This window comes from Phycodurus eques, chromosome 11 (genome assembly GCF_024500275.1).
Source record: "Phycodurus eques isolate BA_2022a chromosome 11, UOR_Pequ_1.1, whole genome shotgun sequence".
Classification (NCBI taxonomy): Eukaryota; Metazoa; Chordata; class Actinopteri; order Syngnathiformes; family Syngnathidae; genus Phycodurus; species Phycodurus eques.
This window is the reverse complement of record NC_084535.1, coordinates 13704561-13732124: the sequence shown is the minus strand read 5'-3', so window position 1 is coordinate 13732124 and position 27564 is coordinate 13704561. Positions and strand designations below refer to the sequence as shown.

Genomic DNA, 27564 nt, shown 5'->3' with positions numbered 1-27564 from the left:
CAGCCACCTTTTCCTTGTAATCCACCGGAAGTTGCTGCGCCACAGTAGTCCTTGCCCGGATTGATAGATGGCGGCGTTTCATAAAACAAAAGCACCAAGACGGACCGCTTTGAAAATGTTCGATTTAAATTTCTTCTGTAAGCGTTATTGCCCTCTGTCGAATGGTGACTGTAGAGACGCTTCTCCCGGCTGTTCTTTGCTCATTAAAAACCACCTTGCCTTGTTTCCGCGGAAACTCAGCTTCGTCTTCTTGACTGGACGAAGCTCGTTTTCCTGCTTCCTCCACTTGCGAACCATGGATTCGTTGATCTTGAATTCTCTCGCGGCTGCTCGATTCCCGTGTTCCTCCGCGTAATTGATAGCTTGCAGTTTAAACTGTGCTTCGTAAGCGTGTCTCTTCGTAGGTTCCATTTTCGGGGTTCCTTAGCCAAACCGATGTTCTTTTGCACAATGCACATACCGGTGCTGTATACCTACTGGGGGCGTGCCTTTAGCGTCTTCTTTCACGCGCACCCTTCCCCCTTTAACAGCCGCATGCTGTCCTCAGCCACGGCCGCTTTTCCTCTGTATAAGCAGCGTGTCGGCAGGAAATGCTCCCAGTCCGTCAAGCGGATCAGAGCGCTCATCACGCAACAATATGTATATATATTTACTCGGTGCACATATAAGGCGGGCCGCATTATAAGGTGCCCCGTCCATTTTGGAGAAAACTTAAGACTTTTAAGTGCGCCTTATGGTCTTGAAAATACGGTACTTTTTATTGTGGTTATCCTCAGGGACGCTCAAGTTCTTCAGCATGGCAACACAAGTCTAGCATTGTTGTGATGTTATGAATCATAATAATTAACTACTGCTAACAGTTGTAAAAGAAGTCAACACCAAAATTATTTAAAGCAAGGCAACCTTGCGCTATTGTCAACTGAGAGACATCTCATTACTTTTGGTGTGTGCGAATTAAAAATTCGGTGTTTTAGCACCTATTGCTTGCCTTGCCCTTGGCACTGACGATCCATGCCAAGCCACTGGCAACATGTCAAGGAATGTGGTGAAACTGATTTATCAACCCCACCTTTAAACATTTATTCATGAATATATATATATATATATATATATATATATATATAGTCTTCTACAGATTGGTATGGTAAATGGTTCATTGTTTGATGTTCTTGACTTAAATGTGAGTTTCACAAGCTTCCGAGCAGAGAGAGGTGGAGGCATCTACCTCAAAGTGACTGATCTGGCCTTCAGGCTCAATGATCTGCAATTCACACATGGCGAATGGACTTCTTATTTCGGATGTCCTTTCTCCTTGCAGCGCTTGCCTTTTTCTACTTGTGTGACCATTTACCCCGGTGTCTTCAAAGCCCACACTTTCCGCCTGAAATAGAAAAGGACACAAATGCTATGCAGTTAGGGTCAGAGGTTGAATTGACTGCAGGCAGGTTGAATGTCTCATCAATCAGATTCCGGTCCATGGAGTCTTTAAATGAAGATGCTTTCTATTTGGACTTGACATTTCAAGTTGTTTGACCCAGTGTGGATTTGCTTGAAATGACTTCCTTGTACTATTTAACCAGATTCCTGATTATTTTCTTCAAGGATACAATGTCAAATCAGCTCTGCATTCATTACCTCTGTCAGGGGCAAAAACACAGTATGAGAGGTTGTGGTTTGTTAGTTTGCAGTATTTGGCAAAAACTACTTAGCATGAAGGTCATATCCAATATAGTGAAAATCACAAGGTGTAACTCAACTTCAAGGAGGGCTGATGATGAGAAACTAGAGGCAGCACTGAAGTCAAGGTAAAACCTGGAGTCCAAGCAGTAAAGCAGGCATGGTCATAATTATTACTTTTGATTAGCGACCAGGATACAGTGTGCCTTTCACCCAAAATCTGCTTTGATAGGCTCCGGAGTCCAGCCTCCATGAGCTTGAACAGGACAAGCAGTTACAGAAAATGGATGGATAGATGGACATGAAATTGAATGTATTATTCAGATTTTTTTTTTCAAAACGTAACAAAGCATTGCTTATAACATTGCTAGATGACTATTAATAGAATGCTGCAAAAGCCTGTAGTGTTAAGATACACGGCTGAAATGAATCACCTGCAGGCTCCAGTTCAGATATACACTAAAGGGTTGTTTACAGTGAAACTTTCAAAGTCCATCCATCCATCCATCCATTTTCTGTACCGCTTATCCTCACTATGGCCTCGATCTTTGACATTGCTTTTGTATTTGATTTCGTTTTCATTCATTTAATACACTGTATACCATGTAAGAACTGCTGTATGTATCTACCTTGCATGCATTTTTGCCTTTTAAGCAACAATGGGCATCTGTTTCTCCGAAGGGATGGTGTCTATATTCTTCTCCATCTTTCTCTGACAGTCTTTGAATGGTCATCATGGGACGAATAACCCCAGGCGTCGTCTGAACGCCGCAATCCAGCAGACATGATAAGAGACATAAGACTTACTCATGATTTCATTATTTTGTAGTTTCAGTTTCAAAGGGGGTGAAAAATTAATTAAATAGACTTAGTAACCCTTGAATGCCATGTACCCTTTTAGAGTCCATCAGCCTTCTTTTGACACTTGCAGGTGGATGCAAGCTGCTTAAAGACGCCTGGTGACATAACGGGAAAGAAAAATGAATGCCAGTCCATACATTTCAGTGAAAAGACTGGTAATGGGCTAAATTACCTGTGCAGAGACATAAAATATTCTGCTTGACAAATAAGGGGAAAATACCCTAATTCCTTACCTACAAGAGTGGAGCTAGACATGCTAATGTACTGAATGCTTCCTGTTTCACAGAAAATTGGAAACGCAACATCCAAATGCCTCACATTACCATTTTTATTCATGTCTATTTATTCTTGGTTTCTATCAATAATGCAGTGCGGTGAGACGCAAGCAGTTCATCTAAGACAAAAGGGCCTCCAAAAGTGGCTGTATGCATAGATTACATTCTTAGCTCTGTGGTGTGAACAAGGGGCTCCAATATTCAAAATGTATTCTGGCTGTTTCATTAAAATATAATATAATTGAATGTCACCCATGAACCCAGACCTCCCACAAGGCAAAACAGAATTTGGAAGTTACCAAATGTTTTCATTTTCATAGCTATATTATTTTGCATACGCCAGATTGTTGTCACAGAGAGAAGAAAACATCTGTACTGCGGTGTGTGTGTGTGTGTACTCAATGTAAACGTACAGAAACCAAGTAGAAATTAAGTATGATACAAGAATTTTAAATGAGGGTTAAAAACTGCAATTGTACTTACATATTTGGTTTCACGTCCCAAGGATTTGGCAGAGTTGTTCTGCAAACACACAAAAAAAGAAAGAAAGAAAATTAACAGCTAAACACAGGCAAGTTGTCTCCTGCTGGGAAATTGAAAATAATTAATAATTTTCTGTTTTATTCTATTTTTTGTTTTTTTCAGTTGAGAATTTCAGTTATATTTCTTTAAAATGTTTTGCGCAGAACTTTCAAATCTGCTACATACATACATACTATTTCATCATGCTTAAATAAGAATAAATATGACTGGTCATCAAGTGGGATTCATTTATAATTATTTGATATTGTGTTCATGCTAAGAGCAGTAAAGCAGTACAAATGTCCCAAATAACCACCATAATGTTTTCACTAAATGGGACTTTTATCGGATAATTTTGGGTACAACCATGTCAGTTGGCTACATCCTTTCTTGTTTGATACCTTTTTTTTTTTCAAGACCAATTTGTTTTCTGATGGCAGTGTATTGAACTGGAAAGATCACCCACTGTCCGGTGAAACCTTGTACCTCCGTTTTATGATGAATGTCCTGTTAAAAGTTTGGAGCCAAAAAACAAGAGTAAACAGCACAAAGTACCACTGAAGCAAAAATACTACTAGTGCGACAACAAAAATGTGTTGCTTTTTCGGCATGATGAGGGTGGGCGTTTGAGCCGAGCAGATCTGAATACAGATCTGAATGCTTTAATGTGTATGGATTTGATTAAATAATGTGAACTGTTAACACTTCAAAACAAAGCTCTTTGAAAATGTCATGAACAGTAGACATGATTTTGGTGAGTAAAAGAGAAACTAAGAATAGATGAGAATGTGACTCTGCTGGGCTCAGAAAATCTTTAAGCCGCAGACTTTACAGTTTTTCACACACATTCTGTTTTTTGCCGCAGACTTTACAATTTTTCACACACATTCTACAAATGTGACAATAGAACATGTTTGGAGAACGTCTTTGTCCAGTCAATCAATCGACTTTGAGAAAAGTAAACTAATGGTGCTAGCTTGACAAGCTGCTACTATCTTTCTGAAGCCAGTCAGGAGTGAAGCAAGAGAAGCTGAAGACCTGCTCTTTGCTCCTCCAGGTGTTATCTACTTCCCATAAGCTCCTGCTATACCAACATGCTTCTGGTAAAATGAAAATTGTCATCCTTGTCTCCTAAAATAATGCTGATAAATCTTGCATTACCATATGTAGTCTGATAAGAAATCCGATAACTGTCAAGATTATAATTCAGCCCCTTCTGCCTTCAAACTCATTTTGTCCAAGAACCAAAACTTGTCATTGCTGATGAGTGATGATGCACTGATTAATCTTAAGAAGCATTACAGAAAGTAAAAGGAGAAGGGGAACTCACTGTACCTGCAAACTGATCTGAGTCATTGAGATCTTGGATGACGTTTTGCTCTAAAATGGTGCAGAAAAAAACCATCTGTAATTAACAAAGTAGCATCATAGCACTGATCAAATGATTGGGCTGAACCCACTGGTGGAGTGGAATTTGCCAGTATCTCATCAATGGCTGCATACAACTCCTCGGACTGCTGCCGGAGCTGAGCAGGTGAGCACATCTGATAAGCACACAAAAGGACTGAGGTTACAGCTCAATTATATGACATCAACAGTACAAATATTCAGTGACGGGTGTGCAGATACTTCAGCATGGGTGTCTTCATCAGCCCTTTCACTAGTGATGCCTCTTTTCAAGATGTTCTCACTCTCCACCTGCTCATCTATTACCTGTGAATGTAAAGCACAGTTGATGGCTTCAGGCTGTAAGTATGTGTGAGTGATTATACATTACAATCCCACGCCTCTCCTGCACGATTTACAATTTACATTCTCATCTCATAGTTATCTCATGCATTGCCTGACTGTGTATAACGATCCCGCTAAGACATCACATTGCAAATCAGTCAACAGAATAATGAGGTGCTTTGATACAATTAAGTGAAGGTACCTGCTGATCCAAGAGAACAGTGTTTGTAGGGATTGCAGCGAGCGATTTGTAGCTTGACTTAATCTTGTGAGGCTTCGGTATCCCGAGAGGGAAGAGAAAATATGAATATGAATTAATTCACAGTTCAACTGAATGGTTACATAGGAAGTACATTGATCAGCTTTATCTGTCATTTTTCCAGGATACCAATAATCATTTGTAATAATCAATAAAACAATAATCAAATGACAGTCATTTGGTTTTACGCCAAATATTCAAGTGTGATTGCTGCTCAATAAATATTCTGTTGGCTGCCAACAGGTGGGACTGCTGGTGGAAATGACAGCCTGAGGACAGAATCATCATTGGCTCTTTAATAGACACACAATATAAAGTGGAAATAAAAAGTCGACATAGTTCTGTTCAAATGCCAGGTTTTGGTGGTATAAAAGAATTCAGCTAAGATAAATCATCTGTATCCTACGACCTATACAACTCAATTGAAAGAAAAACATATTTTTGAGAGGGGAAGTAAAATTAAACAACTAAGATAATGTGGCTGCACAAGTGTGCATACCCTCTTGTTACTGGGAATGTGGCTGTGTTGAGTATTAACTGAATACTTTGAAACTTATGTTAAATTTACATTGACATTTAAAGTGCTTCTCTTGGACCTCAAATAAAGCTTAGCTGTTCTGACATGCGTTTCCTGACCATTTTTGTTGTCACATCTCAGCACAATTCATGATCCGCATTTGAGGTTAGTCAGAGGCGCTTTAAATGGTGGCAGTTGTGCAAGTTTGAATGTGATTGGTTAATTCTAAATACAGCCCCAGTTATAAGAGGGTGTCCGCTTAGATGATTTATTTTGACTTCTCCTCTCTAAACGATGTATTTTTTCAATTGAGTTGTGCAGGTTATAGGTCACATTTATGGTGGAGAATGTTTTGATATGATTTAATCTTGATCTCATTTTTTATATCACAAAACACCTTGAACAGGGGTGTGTTGACATTTTATATCCACTGTAGCTATTTGGTTTTAATTTCATATCAAGCACATCCCACCCCATGCAGTGCATTCTTGTTTCACTTATGGTAGTTGTGTAATCCCTACAGAAGAGAGATACACGTCAAAACAAAAACAGAATTCACTCTCCACGACATTAGGTACACCTGCATGACACCAAATGAGATCCAACACAGAAACTAAATTTGAAAGAGTTTTTCCTAGACATCAGAGAGGTATTGATTGAAAAACAGGTTTATTGTGTATTTCTTTTTCTGTATGCACTGGTGTAGAGCTGTATTGTCTCATACTGATTGCTGTTTGTAGTATTTACAGTTGGTGACCGTAGGCATGTCCACACAAATACAAGTATCGGTAAGATCTCTTAAGGCCTGGACTATTTTGCTCTAAAATGAGATCCAAAATAAATACAGTTTTCTCAGCATGTTCGAGAGCAACATGAATAATAATGTTATCAAAGCAAAGCAGGAGTTCAGAGTTTAAGAGGCTGCAAATACAGATTTTCCGACCAAAATGTTGCATCTATCAGCCCCTGGCTTTTAAAAGCAACCCATTTTATATTTTGGTGAACATGTTTAGACTGAATCAGTGAATTGTTTTGAAGGATAACTTATTGTTTGTAAAAATTTGCAGCTCTGAGTAAATAAAGGCTGTTGGGTTTTTTTTTTCAGAAGAATCAAAAGGGATTTATAGTTTTTTAGGAAATATGTATATTAATTGCTTACACTACAACAGGACTACAAGTGAGTGTTGGGTGTCACACCCTGGCACTGGCATTACAGATTTCCTACACAAAGGCAGCATCCCGCCTGTTACTGCTCTGACACTACCTCCAAAAGCAGAAAATTGCTGGTCCAACTTCGCTCTTACCTTATAGGCAATGCAAAAGAGGCTAATGTTGTTTAAAAGTTGTTGTGTATGAACATTCTGTAGATCAGTGATTTTCTAAGTGTGGTACAAGTAGTACTAGTGGTGGGCGGACTGCCTCTAGTGGTATGCGAAAGAATCACTGAATTAAATCAAATTCATGACATTTAAAACATGCAATAAAATCAACCATTTAAGAATAAACCTTGTAGCTATTCATAGAGCCTTTTTAAAACTTGTTTTTGTTTTTTTCACTTTCCATGAACAGTTCATTTTTAAGTACAGTTCAGTTGTATCCATCCATCCATCCATTTTCTGAGCCACTTCTCCTCACTAGGGTCGCAGGCGTGCTGGAGCCTATCCCAGCTGTCATCGGGCAGGAGGCGCGGCACACCCTGAACTGGTTGCCAGCCAATCGCAGGGCACATAGAAACAAACAACCATTCGCACTCACAGTCACGCCTCCGGGCAATTTAGAGTCTCCAATTAATGCATGTTTTTGGGATGTGGGAGGAAACCGGAGTGCCCGGAGAAAACCCACGCAGAACATGCAAACTCCACACAGGCGGGGCCAGGGATTGAACCCGGGTCCTCACAACTGTGAGGCTGACGCTCTAACCAGTCGTCCACCGTGCCGCCCAGTTCTGCTGTGTTTAACCTATAATTAAGATACATTTGCATTTCATCTTTTAAGAACTGTTTTTAAAAAAAATGTGATGTACATTTTTAAGGTGCTCATTAGACAGCTAAGAATTATTTTAGGTGGTACTTGATGTAAACTGTTTGAGAACCATCCATCCATCCATTCATCCATTTCCTTTACCGCTTATCCTCACTCGGGTCACGGACTGCTGGAGCCTATCCCAGCTATCTTCGGGCGGGAGGTGAGGTACACCCTGAACCGGTCGCCAGCCAATCGCAGGGCACATAGAAACAAACAACCATTCGCACTCACAATCACACCTATGGGCAATTTTTGTTGCAATGGGCAACCTACCATGCATATTTCTGGGATGTGAGAGGAAACTGGAGTGCCTGGAGAAACCCCACGCAGGCACGGGGAGAACATGCAAACTCCACACAGGCGGGAGGGACCGGGATTTGAACCCCGGTCCTCAGAATTGTGAGGCAGATCTGCTAACCAGTCGTCCACCATTGCAGCTGTTTGAGAACCACTGCTGTAAATATTTTTGAACCTAGAGGAAGTAAGATAAAGTTTCCTAAAGTGTATGTGTGGACTTTGCCAAATTTAGCTTTATCAGGGTAAATGACTAACATAGAGAATCTTAATATGACCAACCATCGTTCATTACTTTTCTTTCCATTAACACGCTTTTGTTTGGAACCATACATTCTGGTTCTAAGAAAAGCAATTGCTCACCCTTCATAAAAGAGCGAAACACCTATAGTTTTGAATCTCGTCAACGATGGCACAGCTATGAGGCACAATAAAAAGGCAAAAACAAGCACATGACAAAATCATCTTAATCTACTGTGACATAAGTTTGATTGCTTTTCTCTTGTCTTCAACAGGATTTGTCAGCATTCACACAATCAATATTTCTCTGTAAAAGCCGAATTCTGTCTGTGTTGGTTTCTGCAGGCTGTGCAGCTGTACCCAATGTTGTGACTGGTGAGTCCATGTCTGCATATCAAGTGAGCGAAAGTGGAGTCAAGGAACAGCATGTAACCGCGAGCGTGTTCAAGTGGTGCACGTGGCAAGCAGAGTGGCTACCTTTCTTTTTTTACCCTCCCTGTCACTGCAGTCTGATATTCCACTCCCCGGCCTCGGGGAGGGCGTGGAGCGCAGAGAGAAGGAAGGGGATGGCGTGAGGTCTCGAAATAGTGTGGCGGGCGAGGGCGTTGGCGTGGGAGAGCCGATGGCCGAGGACCACCCGGAAAAAGCGACGGGCGTGTAGCGGGAAGGCGTCAGGTTGGGTGCGTTGGGGAAAGCTTGCGGTGATTTACACCTTCCCATGCTGAGAGAAGGTACAGGTGATGTGGCGGCGCTGGCTGAGCGGGAATGTGATGGAGAAGACAAGGGGGTGCAGGGAGAAGGCGATCGCAGTCGCTCAGAAAGCAAACGAAGCTTTGACAGAGAAGAATTCTGCTGACAACTTTTCTCTATTCCAGAAGTGGCTGGTTGATGAAAAAGTTGAGGATGAGTCATTTGTTTTTCAAGGTGACGCTCTCCTTTGCTGCTGAGGTGCATGTGATCAAAACTGGGCTTCAGATCAGGAGGCTTTAACACATAAGAGTGTTTCTGTGTTACTTCTTTGTGGTTCGGTGAAACACTTTTGAGTTTTGAGCATAACTGTGGCGGTGCATCGCTTGGTAACACTGTGCTCTTCAACGGGGGCGATGAAATATCCTGCTCCCACTTTGGCACGCTTCTCGGGCAAATCTCCCCGGAGCACATTTTATCTGAAGTCTGAGGCTTGCTGTGCTCATTCGGGAGCTTAGGCGGGGGGGCTGTAACAGACTTATTAGGTTCCCTGTGAGCAAAGGTTTGACTATCTAAGGATGCAGATGAAGAGAACGGAGAGGAAAACTCTAGGGGAATGGAGGCCACGCTGGAAGCTGCTGAGCAGGCGTTGCAGAAGGTGAGGGTCACAGGGTTAACAGGCCAGCAGGGGGTGTAAGGCCTCCGGAGAGATGCAGACAGAACGGGCAGACGGCCTTTCCTCAGGATGGCTGTCAGGAGAGAGAGTCTGGTGAGGGGAGGCCGGTGCCGGGGTGGAGGGGGGGACTGTGGGCAGACTGGAGAAGTCAGGCTGTCGCAGGATGAGAAACAGGACTGAGGGATGTGAACCAGACTGGAGCCCGGAGCAAGCGCGTGCTTTCGGATCTGAACCACGGCAGGAGAAAAGACGCCAGAGCGGACGGAGGAGCACGGGGATACAGTGCGGCTAAGAGAAGGAGGAGAGGCAACAGAGTAAAGCGACATGGCTGGCCAGATCTTGTCTCTATCCCAGCTCTGCGAGAGGATGGACTCTCTGGATGAAGCCGGCGTGGGGAACACGTGTGCCGAGTATGCTGGGCTCGTTGTGCCATCCAACCCAGTCGGCATATCAGTAGAGAAACCCGAGCTAACCTCAACGTGTCCAGAGGAATCGTGACCCCACTGCTGGGAAAGGCCCCTGTGTTTATTTGCAGTTGTCTCCAGGGAGGCAGTGCCGCTGTGTTTGTGTGTATTTTCAGACTGGCCACCGAGTGACGTGGAGGTTTGGGAGCGGCTCACTCGGTCCAATGGAGAGTGCAGCTGACAAAACAGTAGTTTGACATTTTCTTAGTGAGGGCTGAGTACTAATTTTTACATCAAATTCAGTCAAAACTGGTTCAACCATTCAGTTTATACACATTCCATTAAGTACTATGACATTGTGACCTCAAATAAACAGAAGTATATTTTACATCTAAATTAGGACATTAAAACTCCTAGTTCATAAACTGTTGGCACTTTATTTAATTTTACTTAAAGCTGTGCAAATTTTGAATTCTAATCTTTATAACACAGCCTTCTATTGAGAGAGCTCCCTTACCTCATTTTTCTTAGTTTCTTTTCCTGCTCCTCCTTCCAGTGAATCCTTGATATAGATTATCTCCGCTTTTAAAATCTTCCCATCCGACATGGTCTTGCTGCTTGTTTTCTCAACGGAGCCAGCTAAGCTCTGACAGGAGAAAGGCAAAGAGAAACCGAGAGAGTGAAACATGAGAGAACCCTGAGGTGAGCTTCAGCAAGTCCGTTGAGCTCAAGGGAGTGCGCTTGGTGTCAGCGCACCACATGCCCCACACATATAATTCACATGTACTCGCGCATGTCATGCTGATGCGAGTCTAGGAAGTCCCCAAGGTGCATAAATTAGCAGTGCACGTAAGTAAATTTGAAGCATTTCGTAATCACAGAGAGCATAAACATCACTTAATTGTAAGTTTTTTATCAAAATAATGTATTTAGCTACAGTATGGTGCAGTTTTATCAGTGTCAGCAAGTCAACTCCATAATCCAAACATATATGCAGAAACAGGATCCATACAGGAAGGGAGCGAAGTCAGAGTGAAGGGTGGCACCCCGAGGGCACCCTAATATCAGTCGTCTTTAGTGTTTAGTTGGTAGAAGACCACTTTCCAGTCACCCAGTTGAATTTCAAAGTCTGCTTCCGAATGTTGTCAAGTAAACACTTATGCAGACAGCACACATGCTATAGTTGGTACTCAAGTGTTTTTATGGAGGTCTGTAAAAGGTTAAAGTTCATTCAATTTGAGCTGCTGGAGACAACCACAAATATGTTCCATTTTTCAGATTCCATTTCATAACATTAGCAAACAAGAGCACTCAGCAGAGGCCAGGGTCAAACAACAACACCAAGCAGTGGTAGATTCCTCCCACCAACAGTAGGGTACCACCTAATATAATATTGAACAGAAGAGAACCAGAGCTAAGTACAGTAAACCCAGGACAATTTGTACGAGTTTGATATTCACAAATTCACCTATTCACATTTTTTTTTTTTTTTTTTTTTTGTGTCAAACATATCCTCAACTATTCCCTCTAAAACTCACCTATTTTCAGATATGTTCTCTTTCAGTATCGCCCCAGGCTTTGGAGGAAGGAAGGTAGTAATTGTTGTCAAGGGAGGATGTGGAAATAATATAATAATCCCGTGTCCTTATATCTTTGTATGTCGGGGAGGAACTGAGATTAGCTCGGGTTGTTCGCGGAGGTTGTGGAGAGTGTTTCCTGTATACTTTTTGTTCTGCTGTGTGGTTAATATTAAAACATTTAATCTAACAAACACAAGAGCCCCATTGTTGTTTTGGTATTGAATTGAATTATTATTTTTACAGGTTGCGGAGGAGACATTCTTGTGCAAGTCATTTTGAATAAAAAAGTGTTTTGGAGTCATAGTCTCTGGTATATTTAAAGATTTAACTATTAAAATAGGCAGTTTCAAACCTTTTGAGGGTCAATTCTTGTTTTTTTTTTTTTTCACTATTAACGTCAGGGCTCAGTCCCTATCCCCCGTAAATAGCGGGGGTTAACTGTACAAGGTGGTTGAGGGCATGCTCAGTGACACCGCCGTACTTATACATATATTTATGGCAAATAAGTATTTTTATAAAAATCTTTACTTTAATTCCAAGTTTACTACTGTATTAGCAGAGCTGCCAACCTAAAACATTCACCTCCAGAACAAGTGGTCTGAATTCCATAATTTCAAAATGTTGTCAAGAACAGTCATAATCATCCATTTTCCTCACTCACTCCTCGCTTATCCTCACTAGGGTTAGGGTCGTGGGCGTGCTGGCGCCTATCTCAGTTTACTAAGGGCGAGAGGCGGGTTACACCCTGAACTGGTCGCCAGCCAATTGCAGGGCACATGTCAACAAACAACCCTTCACACTCACATTCAGACCTATGCTCAATTTGGAGTCGTCAATTAACCTACCATGCATGTTTTTGGAATGTGGGAAGAAACCGGACTACCCCGAGAAAACCCACGCAGGAACGGGCAGAACATGCCAACTACACATACACAAAGTGTAACTGCCGTCACCACGTTATTTTTCTATTGTCTCTATTTTTGTATTCTTTTTAATTATCTGGTTTCAGAAAGAACATACAATAGGCTATGTAAAATGTGTTATAGTTCTGGAATTTAAAAAAAGTTAAAACATTTTTTTAATTTTGAATAAAATAATATCTCTCTGAAAAAGAAGCCCTTCCAATTTGGCATGAAAATCTTTGAGATTATTTTTGTATTGTCCCATGTTTTCAATCAATGGCTGACATTGAAAATGTCAACTGTAAGTGGTTGGCTTAGCGATCACTCATTGACTTTCAGGAATGCAAAGTGCCACATTTGCGATTTTCAAACAAGATCACTGAGCATCCTGGGCTTTTCATCATGCAGATTAATGAGAAGTTGACTGCCTCTCATCTAACCGCTTCGGCATTCCGCCCACTGACAATGTGCGCTCAGAGTCACCCAGCATATTTTCACTGATGTTTCATATGGATGACGTAACCCGATCAAATAAATTTTTGGTCACCTTACACAACAACATATAACTACTGTCCAAAAACAAACAAAGTGGAAATGGACTTCAATTTAATCTGTGTGCCGCGATGTGAGGCGCCAATGACATTCCAACTACAAATAATGCAGCGCAACAGCTGCCTTACCGAACAATAGGCTACTCGCTCTGTCTACATGGTGCTTGAACACTGTGTGTCTTTGGAAGCACAGTATGTTTTTCAATTTTTCCAAAAAAAACAGCAGCAGTGACCCAACTCTTTCTTGTCCTTTCGTACAACTCCCCTTCTTACTTATTGACCAGCAACAGTACCCACACTTATGACCTCTCGCCCTAACCCTTTATCAACACAGCACAGTGTGAGCAACTGTTCTCTGTGATGAATATTAACAAAACTGTAATGTGTAAAAAAAAAATTAAAAAAAAATAAAAGACATAAACGTAATGTGAAAAAAAATAAAAAATACACACGAATGGGAGAACATGGCCCTATATGTTTATACTGTGTGGCCCACGACCTAAGGTGTGCTTTGAGTTTTGACCCCCTGTGTGATTAAGTTTGACACCCCTGCAAGGTAGCCTCAGCAAGGGGTGCTGAGCAGTGAGTGATGTCTACCCCCCACTGAGAAGACCTTTGAAGTCATGTATGCAGTCAGGAAACTGGTGTTAGACATCAGAGGCAATCAGCTTACTAGAGGCACCATTTTCTATATTATTTGGTGTTGGACTCACACCTAATAGCACATTAAACTCTTGCAGGCTTATCAAGACAGCCTGGGGTCAGTATTGGCTGCACACGATTTGTGTGGCGGTTTCCAAAGTTGATGATTGTTGGGGAGTTTGCATGTCCCCACTGTGCTTGTGGATATAGATGTACAGTAGATGAGAATGTGAGCATGAACGGTTGCCAGTCTCATTAAGATTACTGTAATTGATAGGTAGTCAGTACAGGCTGTATACATCCTCTTACCCTTTACGCAACACATTTTCAACTGAAAATGGATAAAAACGGTTATTTGCCCTTTTCAAAAGTCTCTGAACGACTTGATGATTCAGGGTGAATTCATTTAGGTATGCTGGGGCACTGGTGGCTCTCTAGGGAAATGTTATATATTTGATCCTTCAGGTGAAAGGGAACCAGTACTCATCAAAGGCATGAATCAGTTTCAGGGAGGGAGAGAGTGGGGCTGAGTTTTGCAATATACCTGAGGCGTTGAAGGGAAATCTTGCAGAGGAGTTTGATGTTGGCCACAAAGGGTAAGGGTCAAAGCTATGATTTTTATGGAAGAGGACCGGCCCTGGAGTGGAGTACCCATTCACATTTCCTGTTTTTGAGCTGTTAAGCGAAAGAAAATTTTTTTTCATCCAACTGTCCTTCAAAGACCTCATTCAGTGCCTCTATTCACACTGATAATAGTCTGTTTGATACATGCAGCAAAAAAAAAAAAGAAAAAAAAGAAATTGGGTCCCTAAAATAGCAATTCAATGTAAAATATGAGTGCAGTGCCTTGCTCACCACCATTTACTGTAGTTGAGAGGATGACTTCTAAGTATATTTGTATTATGTTTGGGAATCACATCCCATGGTAATTTGCGATGTATTATCATCGATACTATTGAGGTAAAATTATCAATACAAAATGATCAATACAAAATGTACACAGTTGTCAACAATGGTGTTGGCGTGTAGCGGGAAAAAAATGTGTCATATTAATAGAGCCCAGTGAATTCAAGCATGGTACTTTATTAGGTGATATTATGTTGCAGTTTGTTAGATTCTTCCTTCCCAGTTATTCCCAGGTATTCGAGTAGAATCATTGCAAAGCCTCCTGTCACAAGACCACAGAAAGTTACAGATTGTAAACTCACTTCTTTGGCATGAACATTAGCACAATGCCACGTGGTGGACAGAGTGGTGTCGAACATGTGACCTCCAGACTCTGAAGTGATAACTTACGTTGAATAGACTATGAGACACGCAGTCTCTATGCCCTCCATCTTCAGTAAAACACTTGGAGAAGTGCCATTTTCCTTTCCTGCACAGTCATGATGGAAATTCCATTTCCACTCATGTGGAAGAACTTGACCTCAACTCAATCCAACAGTTTTGGGATGCACTAGAACACAGATTCTGAGCGGTGAACTCACAAATATTCTGCTAGATGAATGGACAACAATTCACACAGAAACAATGATGCAGTGGGATCTAGAATGAGATATCACAATAGCTCCTACGTGCCAAACGAGAACAAGTGAGTGAAAACTGTTTTTTTAAACATACTCTTAGTCTTCCGCACAAGAGCTTGGTATCTTAATCTAACGCTGAAAACGGTCAGATGTAAACGGCCCCTATTCTTGATATGCACACTACTGTCCTTGACAACAAAGAAGCTGCAGATTCGAGGAGTGGAGGTTTAATAATTTTATTAATGTTGAGCGAGGAAGTTGGCGTATCTGGTAAGTAGTTGTTGGCAGCTCTCGGTTGCATTCTAACTGTGAACCAAGCTAGCAATAGCATCAGCCACACATTGTACACACACACTCACTCACTCTGTTTGTCTCTCGCTCACAGACACACTCTCTATTTACTCGATGATAGACGGCGACATATTGCCTACTACCAATCAGAGCAAAGCTGTTTTCAACATTCAAATTAAGGAGAAAAGCAATCCAATGAGAACAAAGCTTATTTTACATATCTCATCTGCCAGGAATTTTTCGACCAACTAAAATAGCTTGAAAAGGGGCATCCTGGGCATATCCAACCCAGGCTATCTTGCAAACCTGATAAAGGACATCAAAGATTATTTTAAAAAAACATAAAAAACATAGGTGTGGCTTGTGACCACTGCACAGTATGCGCTCAGCTTGCCATGACTCTCTACTTTCTTCTGACAAAAGCAGGTACTACCAGGTACTATTTCCGGTCAGCTGGGGTTCAAAGAATTCCCGAGTCGATACCATATACGTCCATCCATCCATTCTCTGAGCCGCTTATCGTCACAAGGGTCGCGCGAGTGCCGGAGCCTATCCCAGCTATCTTCGGGCAGGAGGCGGGGTACACCTTGAACTGGTCGCCAGTCAATCGCAGGGCACATATAAACAAACAACCATTCGCACTCACATTCACACCTACGGGCAATTTAGAGTATTCGATTAACCTACCATGCATTTTTGAGATGTGGGAGGAAACCACAGTGCCCGACGAAAAGATACCATATACAGTAGATGACAAAAAAAAAAAAAAAAAAAAAACATTTTGTTTGGTCATGCAGATTTGTTATTATTGCTAAGTCATTTTCAAGGACACGCGGGTAGAAAGAGCATGTATAAAAACACATTCCAATGTTTGCATACCATGTTCCGTGCCTTAGCTCTGTACACTGTAGTATTATGCTCCACAGTCTCCACTTTCCTGCAGCTGCCTTCAGTCACCTCTCAAATAAAATGTGTCCCATTATAATGAACAACGGCCAAATGAGGAAAAGCAGGCCTATGGGTTTTTTCTCAGTACGAGATGTTTTTTGTTTTTTTTGTCAGGACTCGGTATTGGCTCCCCAGTAGAGGAGGTGTGGTGAACAGTGGGTCATTTGCATAAAATAGAGCCGCCCCCTAATCTCAGGTCGATTTCATTTCCTCCATAAAAAGAGGTTGAAAAGCGTGCTGATATGACTGATCCTTGATGTATTATGACAAAAGCATGTTACGACATAATATTAAGACACTTGGGAACTGTTTTGAGCTCATTTAAAGTGTAAATGGGAGCTGGTACTGTGAAGTGAAAAAGCGGCAACATTTCTCTTTGTTGTGGAACAGTTACTTCATAATTTTGCTTTAGGTATGAAATATTTTTTGGAAGTCAAGTGAGCGGCAACACTTGCATCGCATAATTCAAAATCCAAACATGAAAGTTTCTACACATCGCACTCAGCTTTTAATGTGTGCAGGCTTGATCTGACAACCACAATCATACAAGATGTGTTTGAATTCTGTTTCAACTCCCAAGCGTCTCCAGAGAGCTTTGGAGAAAGAAGGGAAAAAAACATACATATGTGCGGCAATCTTCAGCCAACACATTCGCTCTGAGAAACAACCTTAAATTATTTCTGAGAAGCTGCTTTAACTGTTTTCTTTTCCTTCAAATGCTGATGCAAAAGATGGAACACATTCAAAATGGTTGTTGTTGCAAAGGTCGAATTGGTACGTATTCATTTTCAGCTCTTCTTTACCAGTATGATATTTTAAAAATAGATTGTATGCCAAAGCAACGTTATAAATTTTAAGCGATAGCTAAACAGGAAAGGTTGGAGATCTCTGGGGTTCAGGGGTCTGATCAGAACATGTTGCATATTATCACTCTGTGGGTTGTGCTTTCAGCAGTGAATGAAATTATAAAAATGTTATCCTGATTCTTGGCAACTCACATCATCCCGAAGGGCCGAAATATTAGACTACAATACCAGCGCATGTCTAATTGGGTGCAGATAAAGTTCAACAAACAAATAATAGAACACCATCTTAAAAACGTGTTTATATGTCCTCGTTAGTCAAAGCAGAGAAAGTTGATACAAGGAAAGACTCAAGTATTTCCTGCTTGTCCAGCAGCGCTCTCTTGAATGTTTGATAGTGCCAAGTGCGGCATAGGTCACGCCGTCCCCAGAGATCACAAGTCGTTCCCGACGCGGGCTCCCCCGTGCTATGTGTCCTCTCGCCGGGTGCGCACTAGAAGTCCCTTGGCTATTTCTTGTGGCATGCTCAGCACGCTCAAAGATGAAATACATAACGCTTCTGTAAGGGCCTAAATATAATTTCTGTTTCTTTTTCAAATATTTTCAGTTAGATTGATGAGGTTATTTACAGTGAAGTAATTTAGGAAAAGGTTTCAAAATATATAGTATATTTACATTATTCACAAATTGTATATTGTATATATCGTGGATGATGAGCATATTGCATTCTGTGGTTGTCGAAATGTGTGCATTTGGGGTTTGCTATGGAGTTGATGTGTTGTGGTGATGATGTAATGAACTGGAAGGAGGTCAGACATGCAGTGGGAATGTGGACAGTGGGGCCAAATAGTTTTTTGACCTTTCTTCTTTCTCTGTTCATTTATCTGGATTTTGCTGTACTTTAATTTCATATTTTTACAGTGGAAACCCTATTGGATGTGGAAATAATTTTTACTTTGTGTTTTGTTTTTGAAGTCAAGTAAACCGTTTTTCTTTTAACTAAAAACCTGAATGCGTCAAGCTTAGCCCCATTCGGGAAACTCCAGCTTCAATCGTTTCGCAAAGCAGACCACCCTCCATGAAAAGCTTTAAGGGACACTCGTTATTAGTAACCTTCTGGAAAGTGAATGCCTTAGCACCACAGTAATAATAGCAGTAATGATAACTAATAATGATTATTAGGCTTTACACGATCAGGATTTTTGGGGCCAATCACCAATCAGCGAGTTTAAAAAACTGATAACCGATCTCCGATCCGATCACAAGATGGAGCAATGTGTTTATTTAAATGACCTGTTCATTTGCTGTATATACTTGTGTACTTAATTGCTCCCCAAAAAAATATTTACAATAAATCATATATCTTTGTTCATCTATTTATGCCAGTGAGGCATAGTGACAGACAGAACAAATGAATGGGCTTCTATTAGAAGGCAGGAAGTACATACAGTAATTAATGTAATCACTTTTTGTGACATTTTTGTTTGTTGGTGTGCTGTGAGATTTTTCAATTGTAAAATATGTTCCTTGACTCCATAAAGGTTGGAAATCACTGCTCTAGTCAGATCATGTATTCTAATCAGTCAGGTCAAACCAACATTACAACATGACATAAATAATGGGTGCTAACTTACTGTAATTAAATTACTTCACCCACACCGAAACTTTACAGTATGATTAGACAGAACGGTGGCATGTTTACGTACAACTGTTAGCGCTAGCACTAGCTTGCCAGGCTACATAACGTTTTTGTTGCCTGCTTGCGAGCCGTATCGTTAAAAGTACGTGAACATACCTCAAGCAAGCCTGAAACGAACGTCCTCTCCTGTTCTGAGCACCGGTGACCACCAACACACGTTTCTCCCCATTTTGTCCTGATAATACAAAGTCGGCGCGCTCCACTCTTGTTGTTGTCACCACGGTAACGAGTGTATCCGGTCGCATTTGAGTTGACAAGATAAAGCCCAATGATCGTAAAAAACGGGATGCGTGGTATCGGAATACAAGATTTTATTGCAGTATTCTGACATCGTGCAATCGTGAAAGAGCAAATTTGTCTTGTAGTCCGGGCATTACGTGTTGTCTGTCTCAGACGTGTTGTCTGTCCCACACCGCCGACATGTTTTTATTGTTGTTTTTTTAAATAATTTTATTGGCCGATCAATGACTTCATTGATCGGCTCCGCAAAAGGTGAATTAGGACATTAAAGCCGATCAGCATAAAATGCTAATTATCGGCCGATACCGATCAGGTTTAATGATTGTTATCCTTATTATGTTTGGGACTAGGTTTTTTTTTTTAGGTTCACACAAGAATTTGTCGGCTTTCATACTAAAAATACAGTACACTGTAAGTAGGAGATAACTGATATAATTTGGAGTGTTACTTGCATAATAATTTTTTTAATGATAATGATATATTTACCAATGCTGGGTTACCAAGTTAGAAGAAAATAAACACACATCATTTGTAAGAATACAGCATATGTGTAGTATTACAAGAATAAATTATTTAAGATACAGGAATAGAATTAATGTAAAAAAATATATAATAAATTTGCACTACTGTAAAATATTGTAGTAATATTATCATAACAAATTCTTAAAGATGAGAATCAAGCTGTAATACTAAATAAAAAAATATTATTTCATATTTAATAGTATTATAAATATAATAGCATGACATTTTTAGCATAGTTTATGACTCCATTATTCTAATTCCTGTCCCTCCCACACACCCCTCACGTTAGTTTTTTTTCCAATGCGGTACTAATACAGTTTTATTCTAAGTGGTGTTCTTTTATGAAGCTTCCCCCCAGAGCACAATGCTCTCTGGGACTGCTAATCCTCAAATGTGCTCTTCAGCTCCTCCTGCGGTTTGGTTCGTGATGTGCCACAGTAAAAGCAGAAACAGTTGGGTGTGTCTCAGTCAAGACTTTAATTACAGGCCGAGACAGCCCCTGCCATCATAGTTGATACGACGTGCAAAATATAGCACCGCGCCAGCTGCCCTGATAGCAGTGAGCTACTGAGCACGTAATACTTTACTCACACAGGACAAAAACAACTCATGCCATTTCAGTACCTAGAACTGAAAAAAAGCACCAGGGAAGTGAAAATGTAAATAAGGATAGGTGTTGATACTTTTTTTTAACAGTGCCCCATTGTGCCACCAAGAACTTATCAAGCAAACAAAATATCTTCATTGTCTTAACTAATATCCATCCATCCATCCATCCATTCTCTGAGCCGCTTCTCCTCACTAGGGTCGCGGGCGTGCTGGAGCCTATCCCAGCTGTCATCGGGCAGGAGGTGGGGTACACCCTGAACTGGTTGCCAGCCAATCACAGGGCACATACAAACAAACAACCATTCACACTCACATTCACACCTACGGGCAATGTTGAGTCTTCAATTAACCTAGCATGTATGTTTTTGGGATGTGGGAGGAACCCGGAGTGCCTGGAGAAAACCCACGCAGGCACGGGAAGAACATGCTAACTCCACACAGGCGGGGCTGGGAATTGTACCCCGGTCCTCAGAACTGTGAGACAGATGCTGTAACCAGTCGCCCACCGTGCCGCCCTTAACTAATATATTAGGAATAATATTTAAAAATACTGTCAGTATTTTACAATTATACTGTATAAGGTACAGGGTGTCCCCAGAAGTCTGGACCCAGTCAGTTGACGGCAATGTGGAGTTATTGCATCAAGTTCATGTAAATCTTGCAAAGTCCATCATCAAGTTTTGCTACACAAATGTAGGAAATCATTTCAAGGATGGTATTCATTAATATTCCAATAAAATACAATGTTGAAAATGTCATTTCTTTAAAATGTGCATTTTTCCACACTTTAGAGATACACTTTATACAGTATATTATATAACAATATGTCAAGCGAGACTGGAGTTTAAAACTAAATAAAACATTAGCACACACATACTGTAAGGGTCTACCAACATAATATCATCTTTAACACTAAGCACTGGACTCACTTAACAACATGCGTTACTTCCCTAAACTTTTATTCAGCTGAGACACTGATTAAATGCTTCACAAGGTGCCGATGGTTTGGTGAGCAACAGAGTTTAAATGGGTTCAGTAGTTTAAATCCCCATGTGTGAAGTGGTGTGCATAAAAGGGGAGTTTGCAAATCCCCTTTTTTAAACATTATGACTCCATCATCATTATGACTTGACTGAAGAAGATGATAAATACGATATGGGAAAAAAAATCAACCGTCTCTGGCCCCATCTCGTGCCTAATTCGAAACCTCTGCACCCGAGGAAAAACAACCAATGAGACAAAACGGGCGTCATCATTTGTGGTGCACACGCAGGCACACCCCAGCGGCCTTGCGCTGATCGGTTACCATGTTACGACTGAAAAGCACCTTATTAGCAATGGAGTGTTACTATAACACTAAATGTTATCAGTTGAAAGTTTTTATTTTCTTGCGCGGCTGCGGCGGTGTGCCTGCGATGAGTGTGCCCATGAGTTGGAGACAAATGATTGACACATCATGTTCTGTCTCTTGATTGGTTGTTTTTCCTTGCGTGCAATATAAAATAAATAAAAATTAAAAAATCAAATTAGAGGCACAAGATGGAGCCAGAGATGGCTGATTTTTTTTTTTTTTTACACAGATCATATTTCTCATGCAATACTGTCAAGTCTTAATGAACATTTTAACAAATATGACAAAAAAGTGATTTCTTTTTTTTATTATTGCAAACTTCTCTTTCAACTGAGGTAAATACAGTTGTTCCTGTTTGTTTCGGCTGTAGAAAAAGGAAGCTTCTATTTGAGTGAGATGTTTATTTGTCTAAAGCGGACGACGCAGGACACGGCGGCTAATTGTGCCGTGGCGTCTATTCGGAGGATGTCCACTGGCTGTGGAAATACTGTTCCTTGTATGTGCAGTTAAACAAAATAAATATTCATACCCTGCAAGATTCAACAACAACAACAAAACTTTCCTCAACATTTGGCTAGGTATGAATGCACTGGCTTAGATGTACATACTGTATATCATGGCAGTCTGCATATATATTTAATTCGGCGTAAAGCGACACGTAATTACAAGATAAAGGAATAAGAAGATATGTGTCATATATCAAGATAGTGACAGGTTGTGTTAGAGGCAGTGATTGGGAGAGAATTCATATTGATGGATAAAACAACTTATCTAAATTGCTTTATTTTCCTGTGGGAAAACCTTGAGGGAAAGCCACGGATAGGAAAGGGCATACTGATGAATATTCGCCGTCTTCTCATCTGTTGCATGTTTTTCATAGCGAATCATCCATTCTCCAAGCAAAACCTCCTACCTTGGTTAGACTCTGAATGGAGCTCCTCATCTCTGCTTCAGACGCCGTGCTTAGCCAGAGGTTGTGCTGCTTGTTGTGTCAGGCCTCACGTCGCATGTTTGATGAAAGCAGCATGACCACTTCTCGGCCCCGCCGCGAGGAGTTTGACGGGGGCCGTTTCGCCATGCCGACTTCCTTTTATAGTCACTTAATAGACGCAAATAGCTCGCAGACAGCAGGCAAGGCTGCAGGACACCGACAACAATATTTGCGCTGGACGCTGCAAACAAAAGTGGGCTCAAAAGATTTCAAGATTTCTGTACTAGTTTAAGAATGTCTTCAAAGAGAATTGGACAGTAGCTCTTGTATATGAAAATCCATTGTGCAAAAGAGTAATACAGCCCCCAAAAATACTTTACAGTGAAAAGTCTAATACCCCAAATGTGGTGAAATTTTGAGTTCAACCAAAAATCTGCCTCTGAAGACACAAACTTCATATATGACATCACACACGAGTTCAGAAAATGATTAACCCTGCAAGTGTATTCTGCCTTTTTTTTTTTGTCTTCTATATTAAGTAAGGTACAAGTAATGACAAAGAGGTCAAGTGTGCTGATAAGCGTAAAACCAACAATGGTGCTTACCACGAAAGGGTCTGGCTGATCAGTACAATATGAGCAGTCAAGGAAATCAATTACAGTCCTACAAAGCCCAAAATGTCACACAGCCATAAGGCACGATATAGCAGCATATTAACTGCAGAAATACTTACAAAATAAGTAGTTTGAATTTATTTGTATTTCTAATTGTATTCCATTTTAATTACACTATATAGTGGTTACACTTGTCTTTATGCTTGTTTGGCAGATAAGAATGTTAATTAAAACTGAACAGTTGATAAATGTTGCAATGGCGATAGTTTGAGTTTGGAATGTCTTAGTTCACTTTAAGTTATTTCCAATGGGCAAATGTTTTTGTTATGATTTAAAAACAACTTGGAAGTCAACCAAAAGGAATGGTGTACAACATTGAAGGTTCCACGCTAGTGTCAAGCGAACAATTTTTCTCTTGATGTGGACAGTGACAAATTGCACATTATGGTCACTCCATTAAAACCTTTTTTTTAATTATGATTGGAAGAGCTTGTATTGTTAGTTCAGGCTGATGCACTGACAGGGAGTGGAAAGCAGAACAAAAGTGCCTGTGTGACATGTCTGACAGTTGAAAGAAATGTGGCCAACATGCACGTGACATTAAATATATATATATTTTTAAAAAGCTTTCTTTTCATCTAGTGAGCTTGTGTTTTTTTTTTTTTGGTATTTATTTGTGCTTTTGTTTACAAAGGATTCAAGAAATTAGTCAGTGGACGACATCGCGCTGTGTGTACAATTCTGACTTTCAAGTCAGTGTGCAACAAATTCATTTGTTTGCTTGTTTACAATTTGTTCCATGTCGCCTCACAAGTGTGTGAAAGCAGACCTCTGAAGTGGATGCTAAGCCTTTAAGTACACTAAATTCTTGATTCCTGTCACAGCTGCCCTTGTCTATTTCCACCCTGCTGTTTCCCTTCCCTGTTTCTATTACCACAGCACTGCACCACTCACTCGTCTGTCACTTTTACAGGATCATTATTATGTTGTGATCCAGAAAGTATTTGGAATATACTCAAATCACATTTAAAGCAGTTTTTGATTCCACAAAGCCCTTAAAATCCCCCTTTCCTGGATCCTGCATTTGTGTTGCACATTGCTTTCCACCATGTGAAATCAGAAATGGTTGATTTATTTTACCGCAGGTTCGTGTGGATCTCGAGGCAGCGGTCAGTTGTCCAGGGGCCATTTTTTTTTTTTTTATGTCTTGATGTTAACAATTGTTAACTTTTGTTTAGACCTGTATCGAGCCCTGTCCCCACTGAAATCCTGCGGAAGCACTGTGAGACTCCTATTCTTTTTCCCTCTGCAGTGCTTTCAACACCATTTGACCGACACTTCTGTGAGGGAGGATGGAGGAGGCCGGTGTAAACAAAAGTCTGATTGCGAGGACAGTAGACTATGTGACTGACAGACCACAGTACATGAGGACGAGTGTCTCGGGATCAGATATGGTGGTCTGCAACAGCCCCCCCCCCCCCCCAAGCCGTTCATATTCACCCTCTATACCTCGGATTTCTGTTACAATTCTACCTGAGGGGAGTATTGATTTCCAATGTGAACATCCATTTTTCCTTACACTTACAGTAAATAAGTTAAAGGATGGCTGTTGAAAATGTTACATAAAACATTACCGGTACAAAAAAAAGCTTAGTAATAGTTTCAACTTATTTGCCCTGCCATTTGATTTTCTTTTCTATTTAACTTGTGAACTAGTTGCTGTCTATGGGTTTTTGTGCATTAACATGGACACTAATCACATCAGACAGTATGTGTGACAGTACTTGTTGTCCATGCAATTTTGCTGCCTGACCATTTCCTTCCCTTATATTAAAAAAATATATATATATATATATCACTGGCTTTGAAAGACATCATACATTTTGTTACACAACACTGACCTCATGGAGATTTTAAATGTTGTTTTTTTTGTTTGAAGTGTGCAGTAAACACAATATGTATTGTGCAGTAACACTGTTCCCACAGTTCCTAGCAGTGACTTTAGATGGCTGCTCATCACTGGCAATAAAAGACTCACATTCTGGTAACTGGCAGGACTCTTGACTCTAACACACATGCACGCATGCATGCACACACATTCGCATAGCACAGCATCTCCGTGACTGCCAACCACATTGAAATCTTGTTTTGTTTTGACAGAAGAACCGATACGGAATTTACCAGTAATGCCTTCGAGGAGTCAACGTCCTGAGACTTTATTGGAATAATAATGAACTGTGGAATAACACATGGCACAGACTGTGAATATACTTGTGGAAGCATAATTTTCTCTTCATTGTGATGAAACAGTCACAGTGTGAAAAATCAGTCTGCCAGCTGTGCATTTGTTTTATCCATGAGGTGTTTCTTTTTCTGTGTCCATTAACATTAACAGCATCATTAATACCATATAGCATGGTGGTTGGAAGTAGGCTGTATTTAACATTTGGAGCTATATGCAGTCTGTGGAATTGTACAAGTTTATAAAACAGTGTTTCCAAAGATAAATCAGACAGTACTTGAAAATGACTAATGCCCCATAATATGACAGCAATTGAAATTTAAAAAGAATTTTTTTAAAAATAAAAAAGAAAGAAAAAGAAACCTTCTGCATTGGTAACAAACATTTGCCATTGTTTGGTTTCAAACGTCCCCTCAGTGGTTTTACGTGGAGATGCGTTCAAGGTGGATAAAACGCACAGTCAAAACATTCCAAAGGGAAACGACTCTCGGGAATGTCTGAGTCGCGATGCGTCTCTCTCCTGGGAGCTTGTGGCAAGAACTCCACATCCTCATCAGACGTAGAGGGATGAGTGAGAATGATCCGTGGGATCTGTCAAAGAATTGACAGGTAATGTGTTGTAATGTGTGTCACACACAGAGATTTGAGGTCATCACTTGTGCTCTTCTGGAGTGGTGGTTAGAAGATGAGGTATGTCAGAAAGGTTCCAGGACTGGTGTCACAAAATATGTATTTCAAGTCCAAAGTACAAGTTTTCCCTTTCAAAGTAATCCCCCTGAAATCGAACGCACTTTCCCAGTCTTCTCTGCCTTCATGCACTCCTGGAAGGATTTTTCCACGATTCTCTGCAGCTCCATTGTCACGACCATCTTGATGGCACACGTCTACAAAACAGGTCCCATTGATGACCCACTAAAAGATGGGAAAGAAGAAAAAAATCAGGGAGGTCGGTCCAGAGTGGCGATGTTCTTCTCAGCCACGAACTGTCAGATGCGCAGAAAATTGTGAGCAGGTGCGTTGTCATGGTGAAGCAGCCATGAGTTGTCCTGGCCCAAGTCTCGCCTCTTCTCGACTGAACACTGAACGAAGCAAATCCCCCAGGATCTCTTCGTAGATGTGCAGGTTGGTTGACCATCTGGCCCACATTGAAAGGAAAACTTGTTGTTTGTGTTTGAAATATAACAGTATCTCTTGTGACACCGATCCCAGAACCTTTTTTGACGTACTTCATTAATAACACTTACAAAACTCAAAGACAAATGAACCAGAGAGCAGCTAATGCGAATCCTTTAAATGCAAATAACTCCATTGGAGTTATTTGTAATCAGTGTGTTTTTGTGATGCACTCTATCAAACACATTTCAACTCAGAAGACTTGCCAAAGTATCCAGTCTGGATTATGCCCGAAGTTTGTTGATGGCTACAAAAAGCACCTGGTTAAAATGAAATTTCCTAAGTGATATTTATCCACATACAACAGGTACAACTCAATAAATTAGAATGTCAAAAGCTTAATTTATTTAGTTCAATTCAAAAAGTGAAACTCATGTTATAGAGATGCACCACACATACTCAGAGTGAAATATTTCACGTTTTTTAATATACATGTGTAACTTTGATGATTATAGCTTACAGAAAACCCAAAGTTTACCATCTCTCGTAACTAGATTATGTAGCAAACAATGAAAATGATTTTTAATGTAGAAATTACACAGCAATTTGCCTTACGAAAAGTATTTGTACGAGTTTTCAATGAATCTATATAATGTATGAATACTGGGGGAAAAAATTAACTTTTCAACCATATTCCAGTTTATTAAGATGTACCTGTAAGTGGGGTGCATTTATATATGTGAACATGTACATATACTTTTGATCCTATGTGGATTAGATAAAATCCTAATTAAATGTTATTTTTATTATTATTATTAGTGAAGGTATGTAA

General features: G+C 40.5%; 2 protein-coding genes across 10 annotated transcripts in view; both read right to left on the bottom strand.

Moving 5' to 3' along the window:
- Positions 1–1071: 1071 nt before the first annotated feature.
- On the bottom strand, positions 1072–22883 carry mlip (muscular LMNA-interacting protein). 3 transcript variants are annotated; one of them, XM_061690370.1, is made up of 11 exons: positions 22746–22883; positions 10686–10814; positions 8879–10405; positions 5269–5340; positions 4965–5048; positions 4796–4879; positions 4671–4715; positions 3297–3335; positions 2571–2633; positions 2307–2438; positions 1072–1381 (listed from the first exon to the last, which is right to left on the bottom strand). In XM_061690370.1, the coding sequence occupies exons 1-11, from the start codon at positions 22773–22775 to the stop codon at positions 1175–1177; spliced, it is 2412 nt and encodes an 803-aa protein (XP_061546354.1). In that variant the 5' UTR covers positions 22776–22883; the 3' UTR covers positions 1072–1174. The 3 variants fall into 3 exon arrangements, with proteins under 3 accessions (XP_061546354.1, XP_061546353.1, XP_061546355.1); XM_061690369.1 differs by lacking the exon at positions 22746–22883 and having other exon boundaries at positions 10686–10895; XM_061690371.1 differs by lacking the exons at positions 1072–1381; positions 22746–22883 and adding an exon at positions 1768–1812 and having other exon boundaries at positions 10686–10895.
- A 2701-nt stretch (positions 22884–25584) lies between these two features.
- LOC133409559 (leucine-rich repeat-containing protein 1-like) overlaps positions 25585–27564 on the bottom strand; it is a 39868-nt gene continuing 37888 nt past the window's right edge. For 6 of the 7 annotated variants that reach the window (XM_061689720.1, XM_061689724.1, XM_061689726.1 and 3 more), the window contains one exon: positions 26135–26531. In XM_061689720.1, coding sequence (XP_061545704.1) covers positions 26298–26531 — 234 coding nt within the window. In that variant the 3' untranslated portion in view covers positions 26135–26297. Of the gene's footprint in view, positions 26532–27564 lie in introns of all 7 variants that reach the window. The other variant, XM_061689725.1, reaches the window with a different exon arrangement.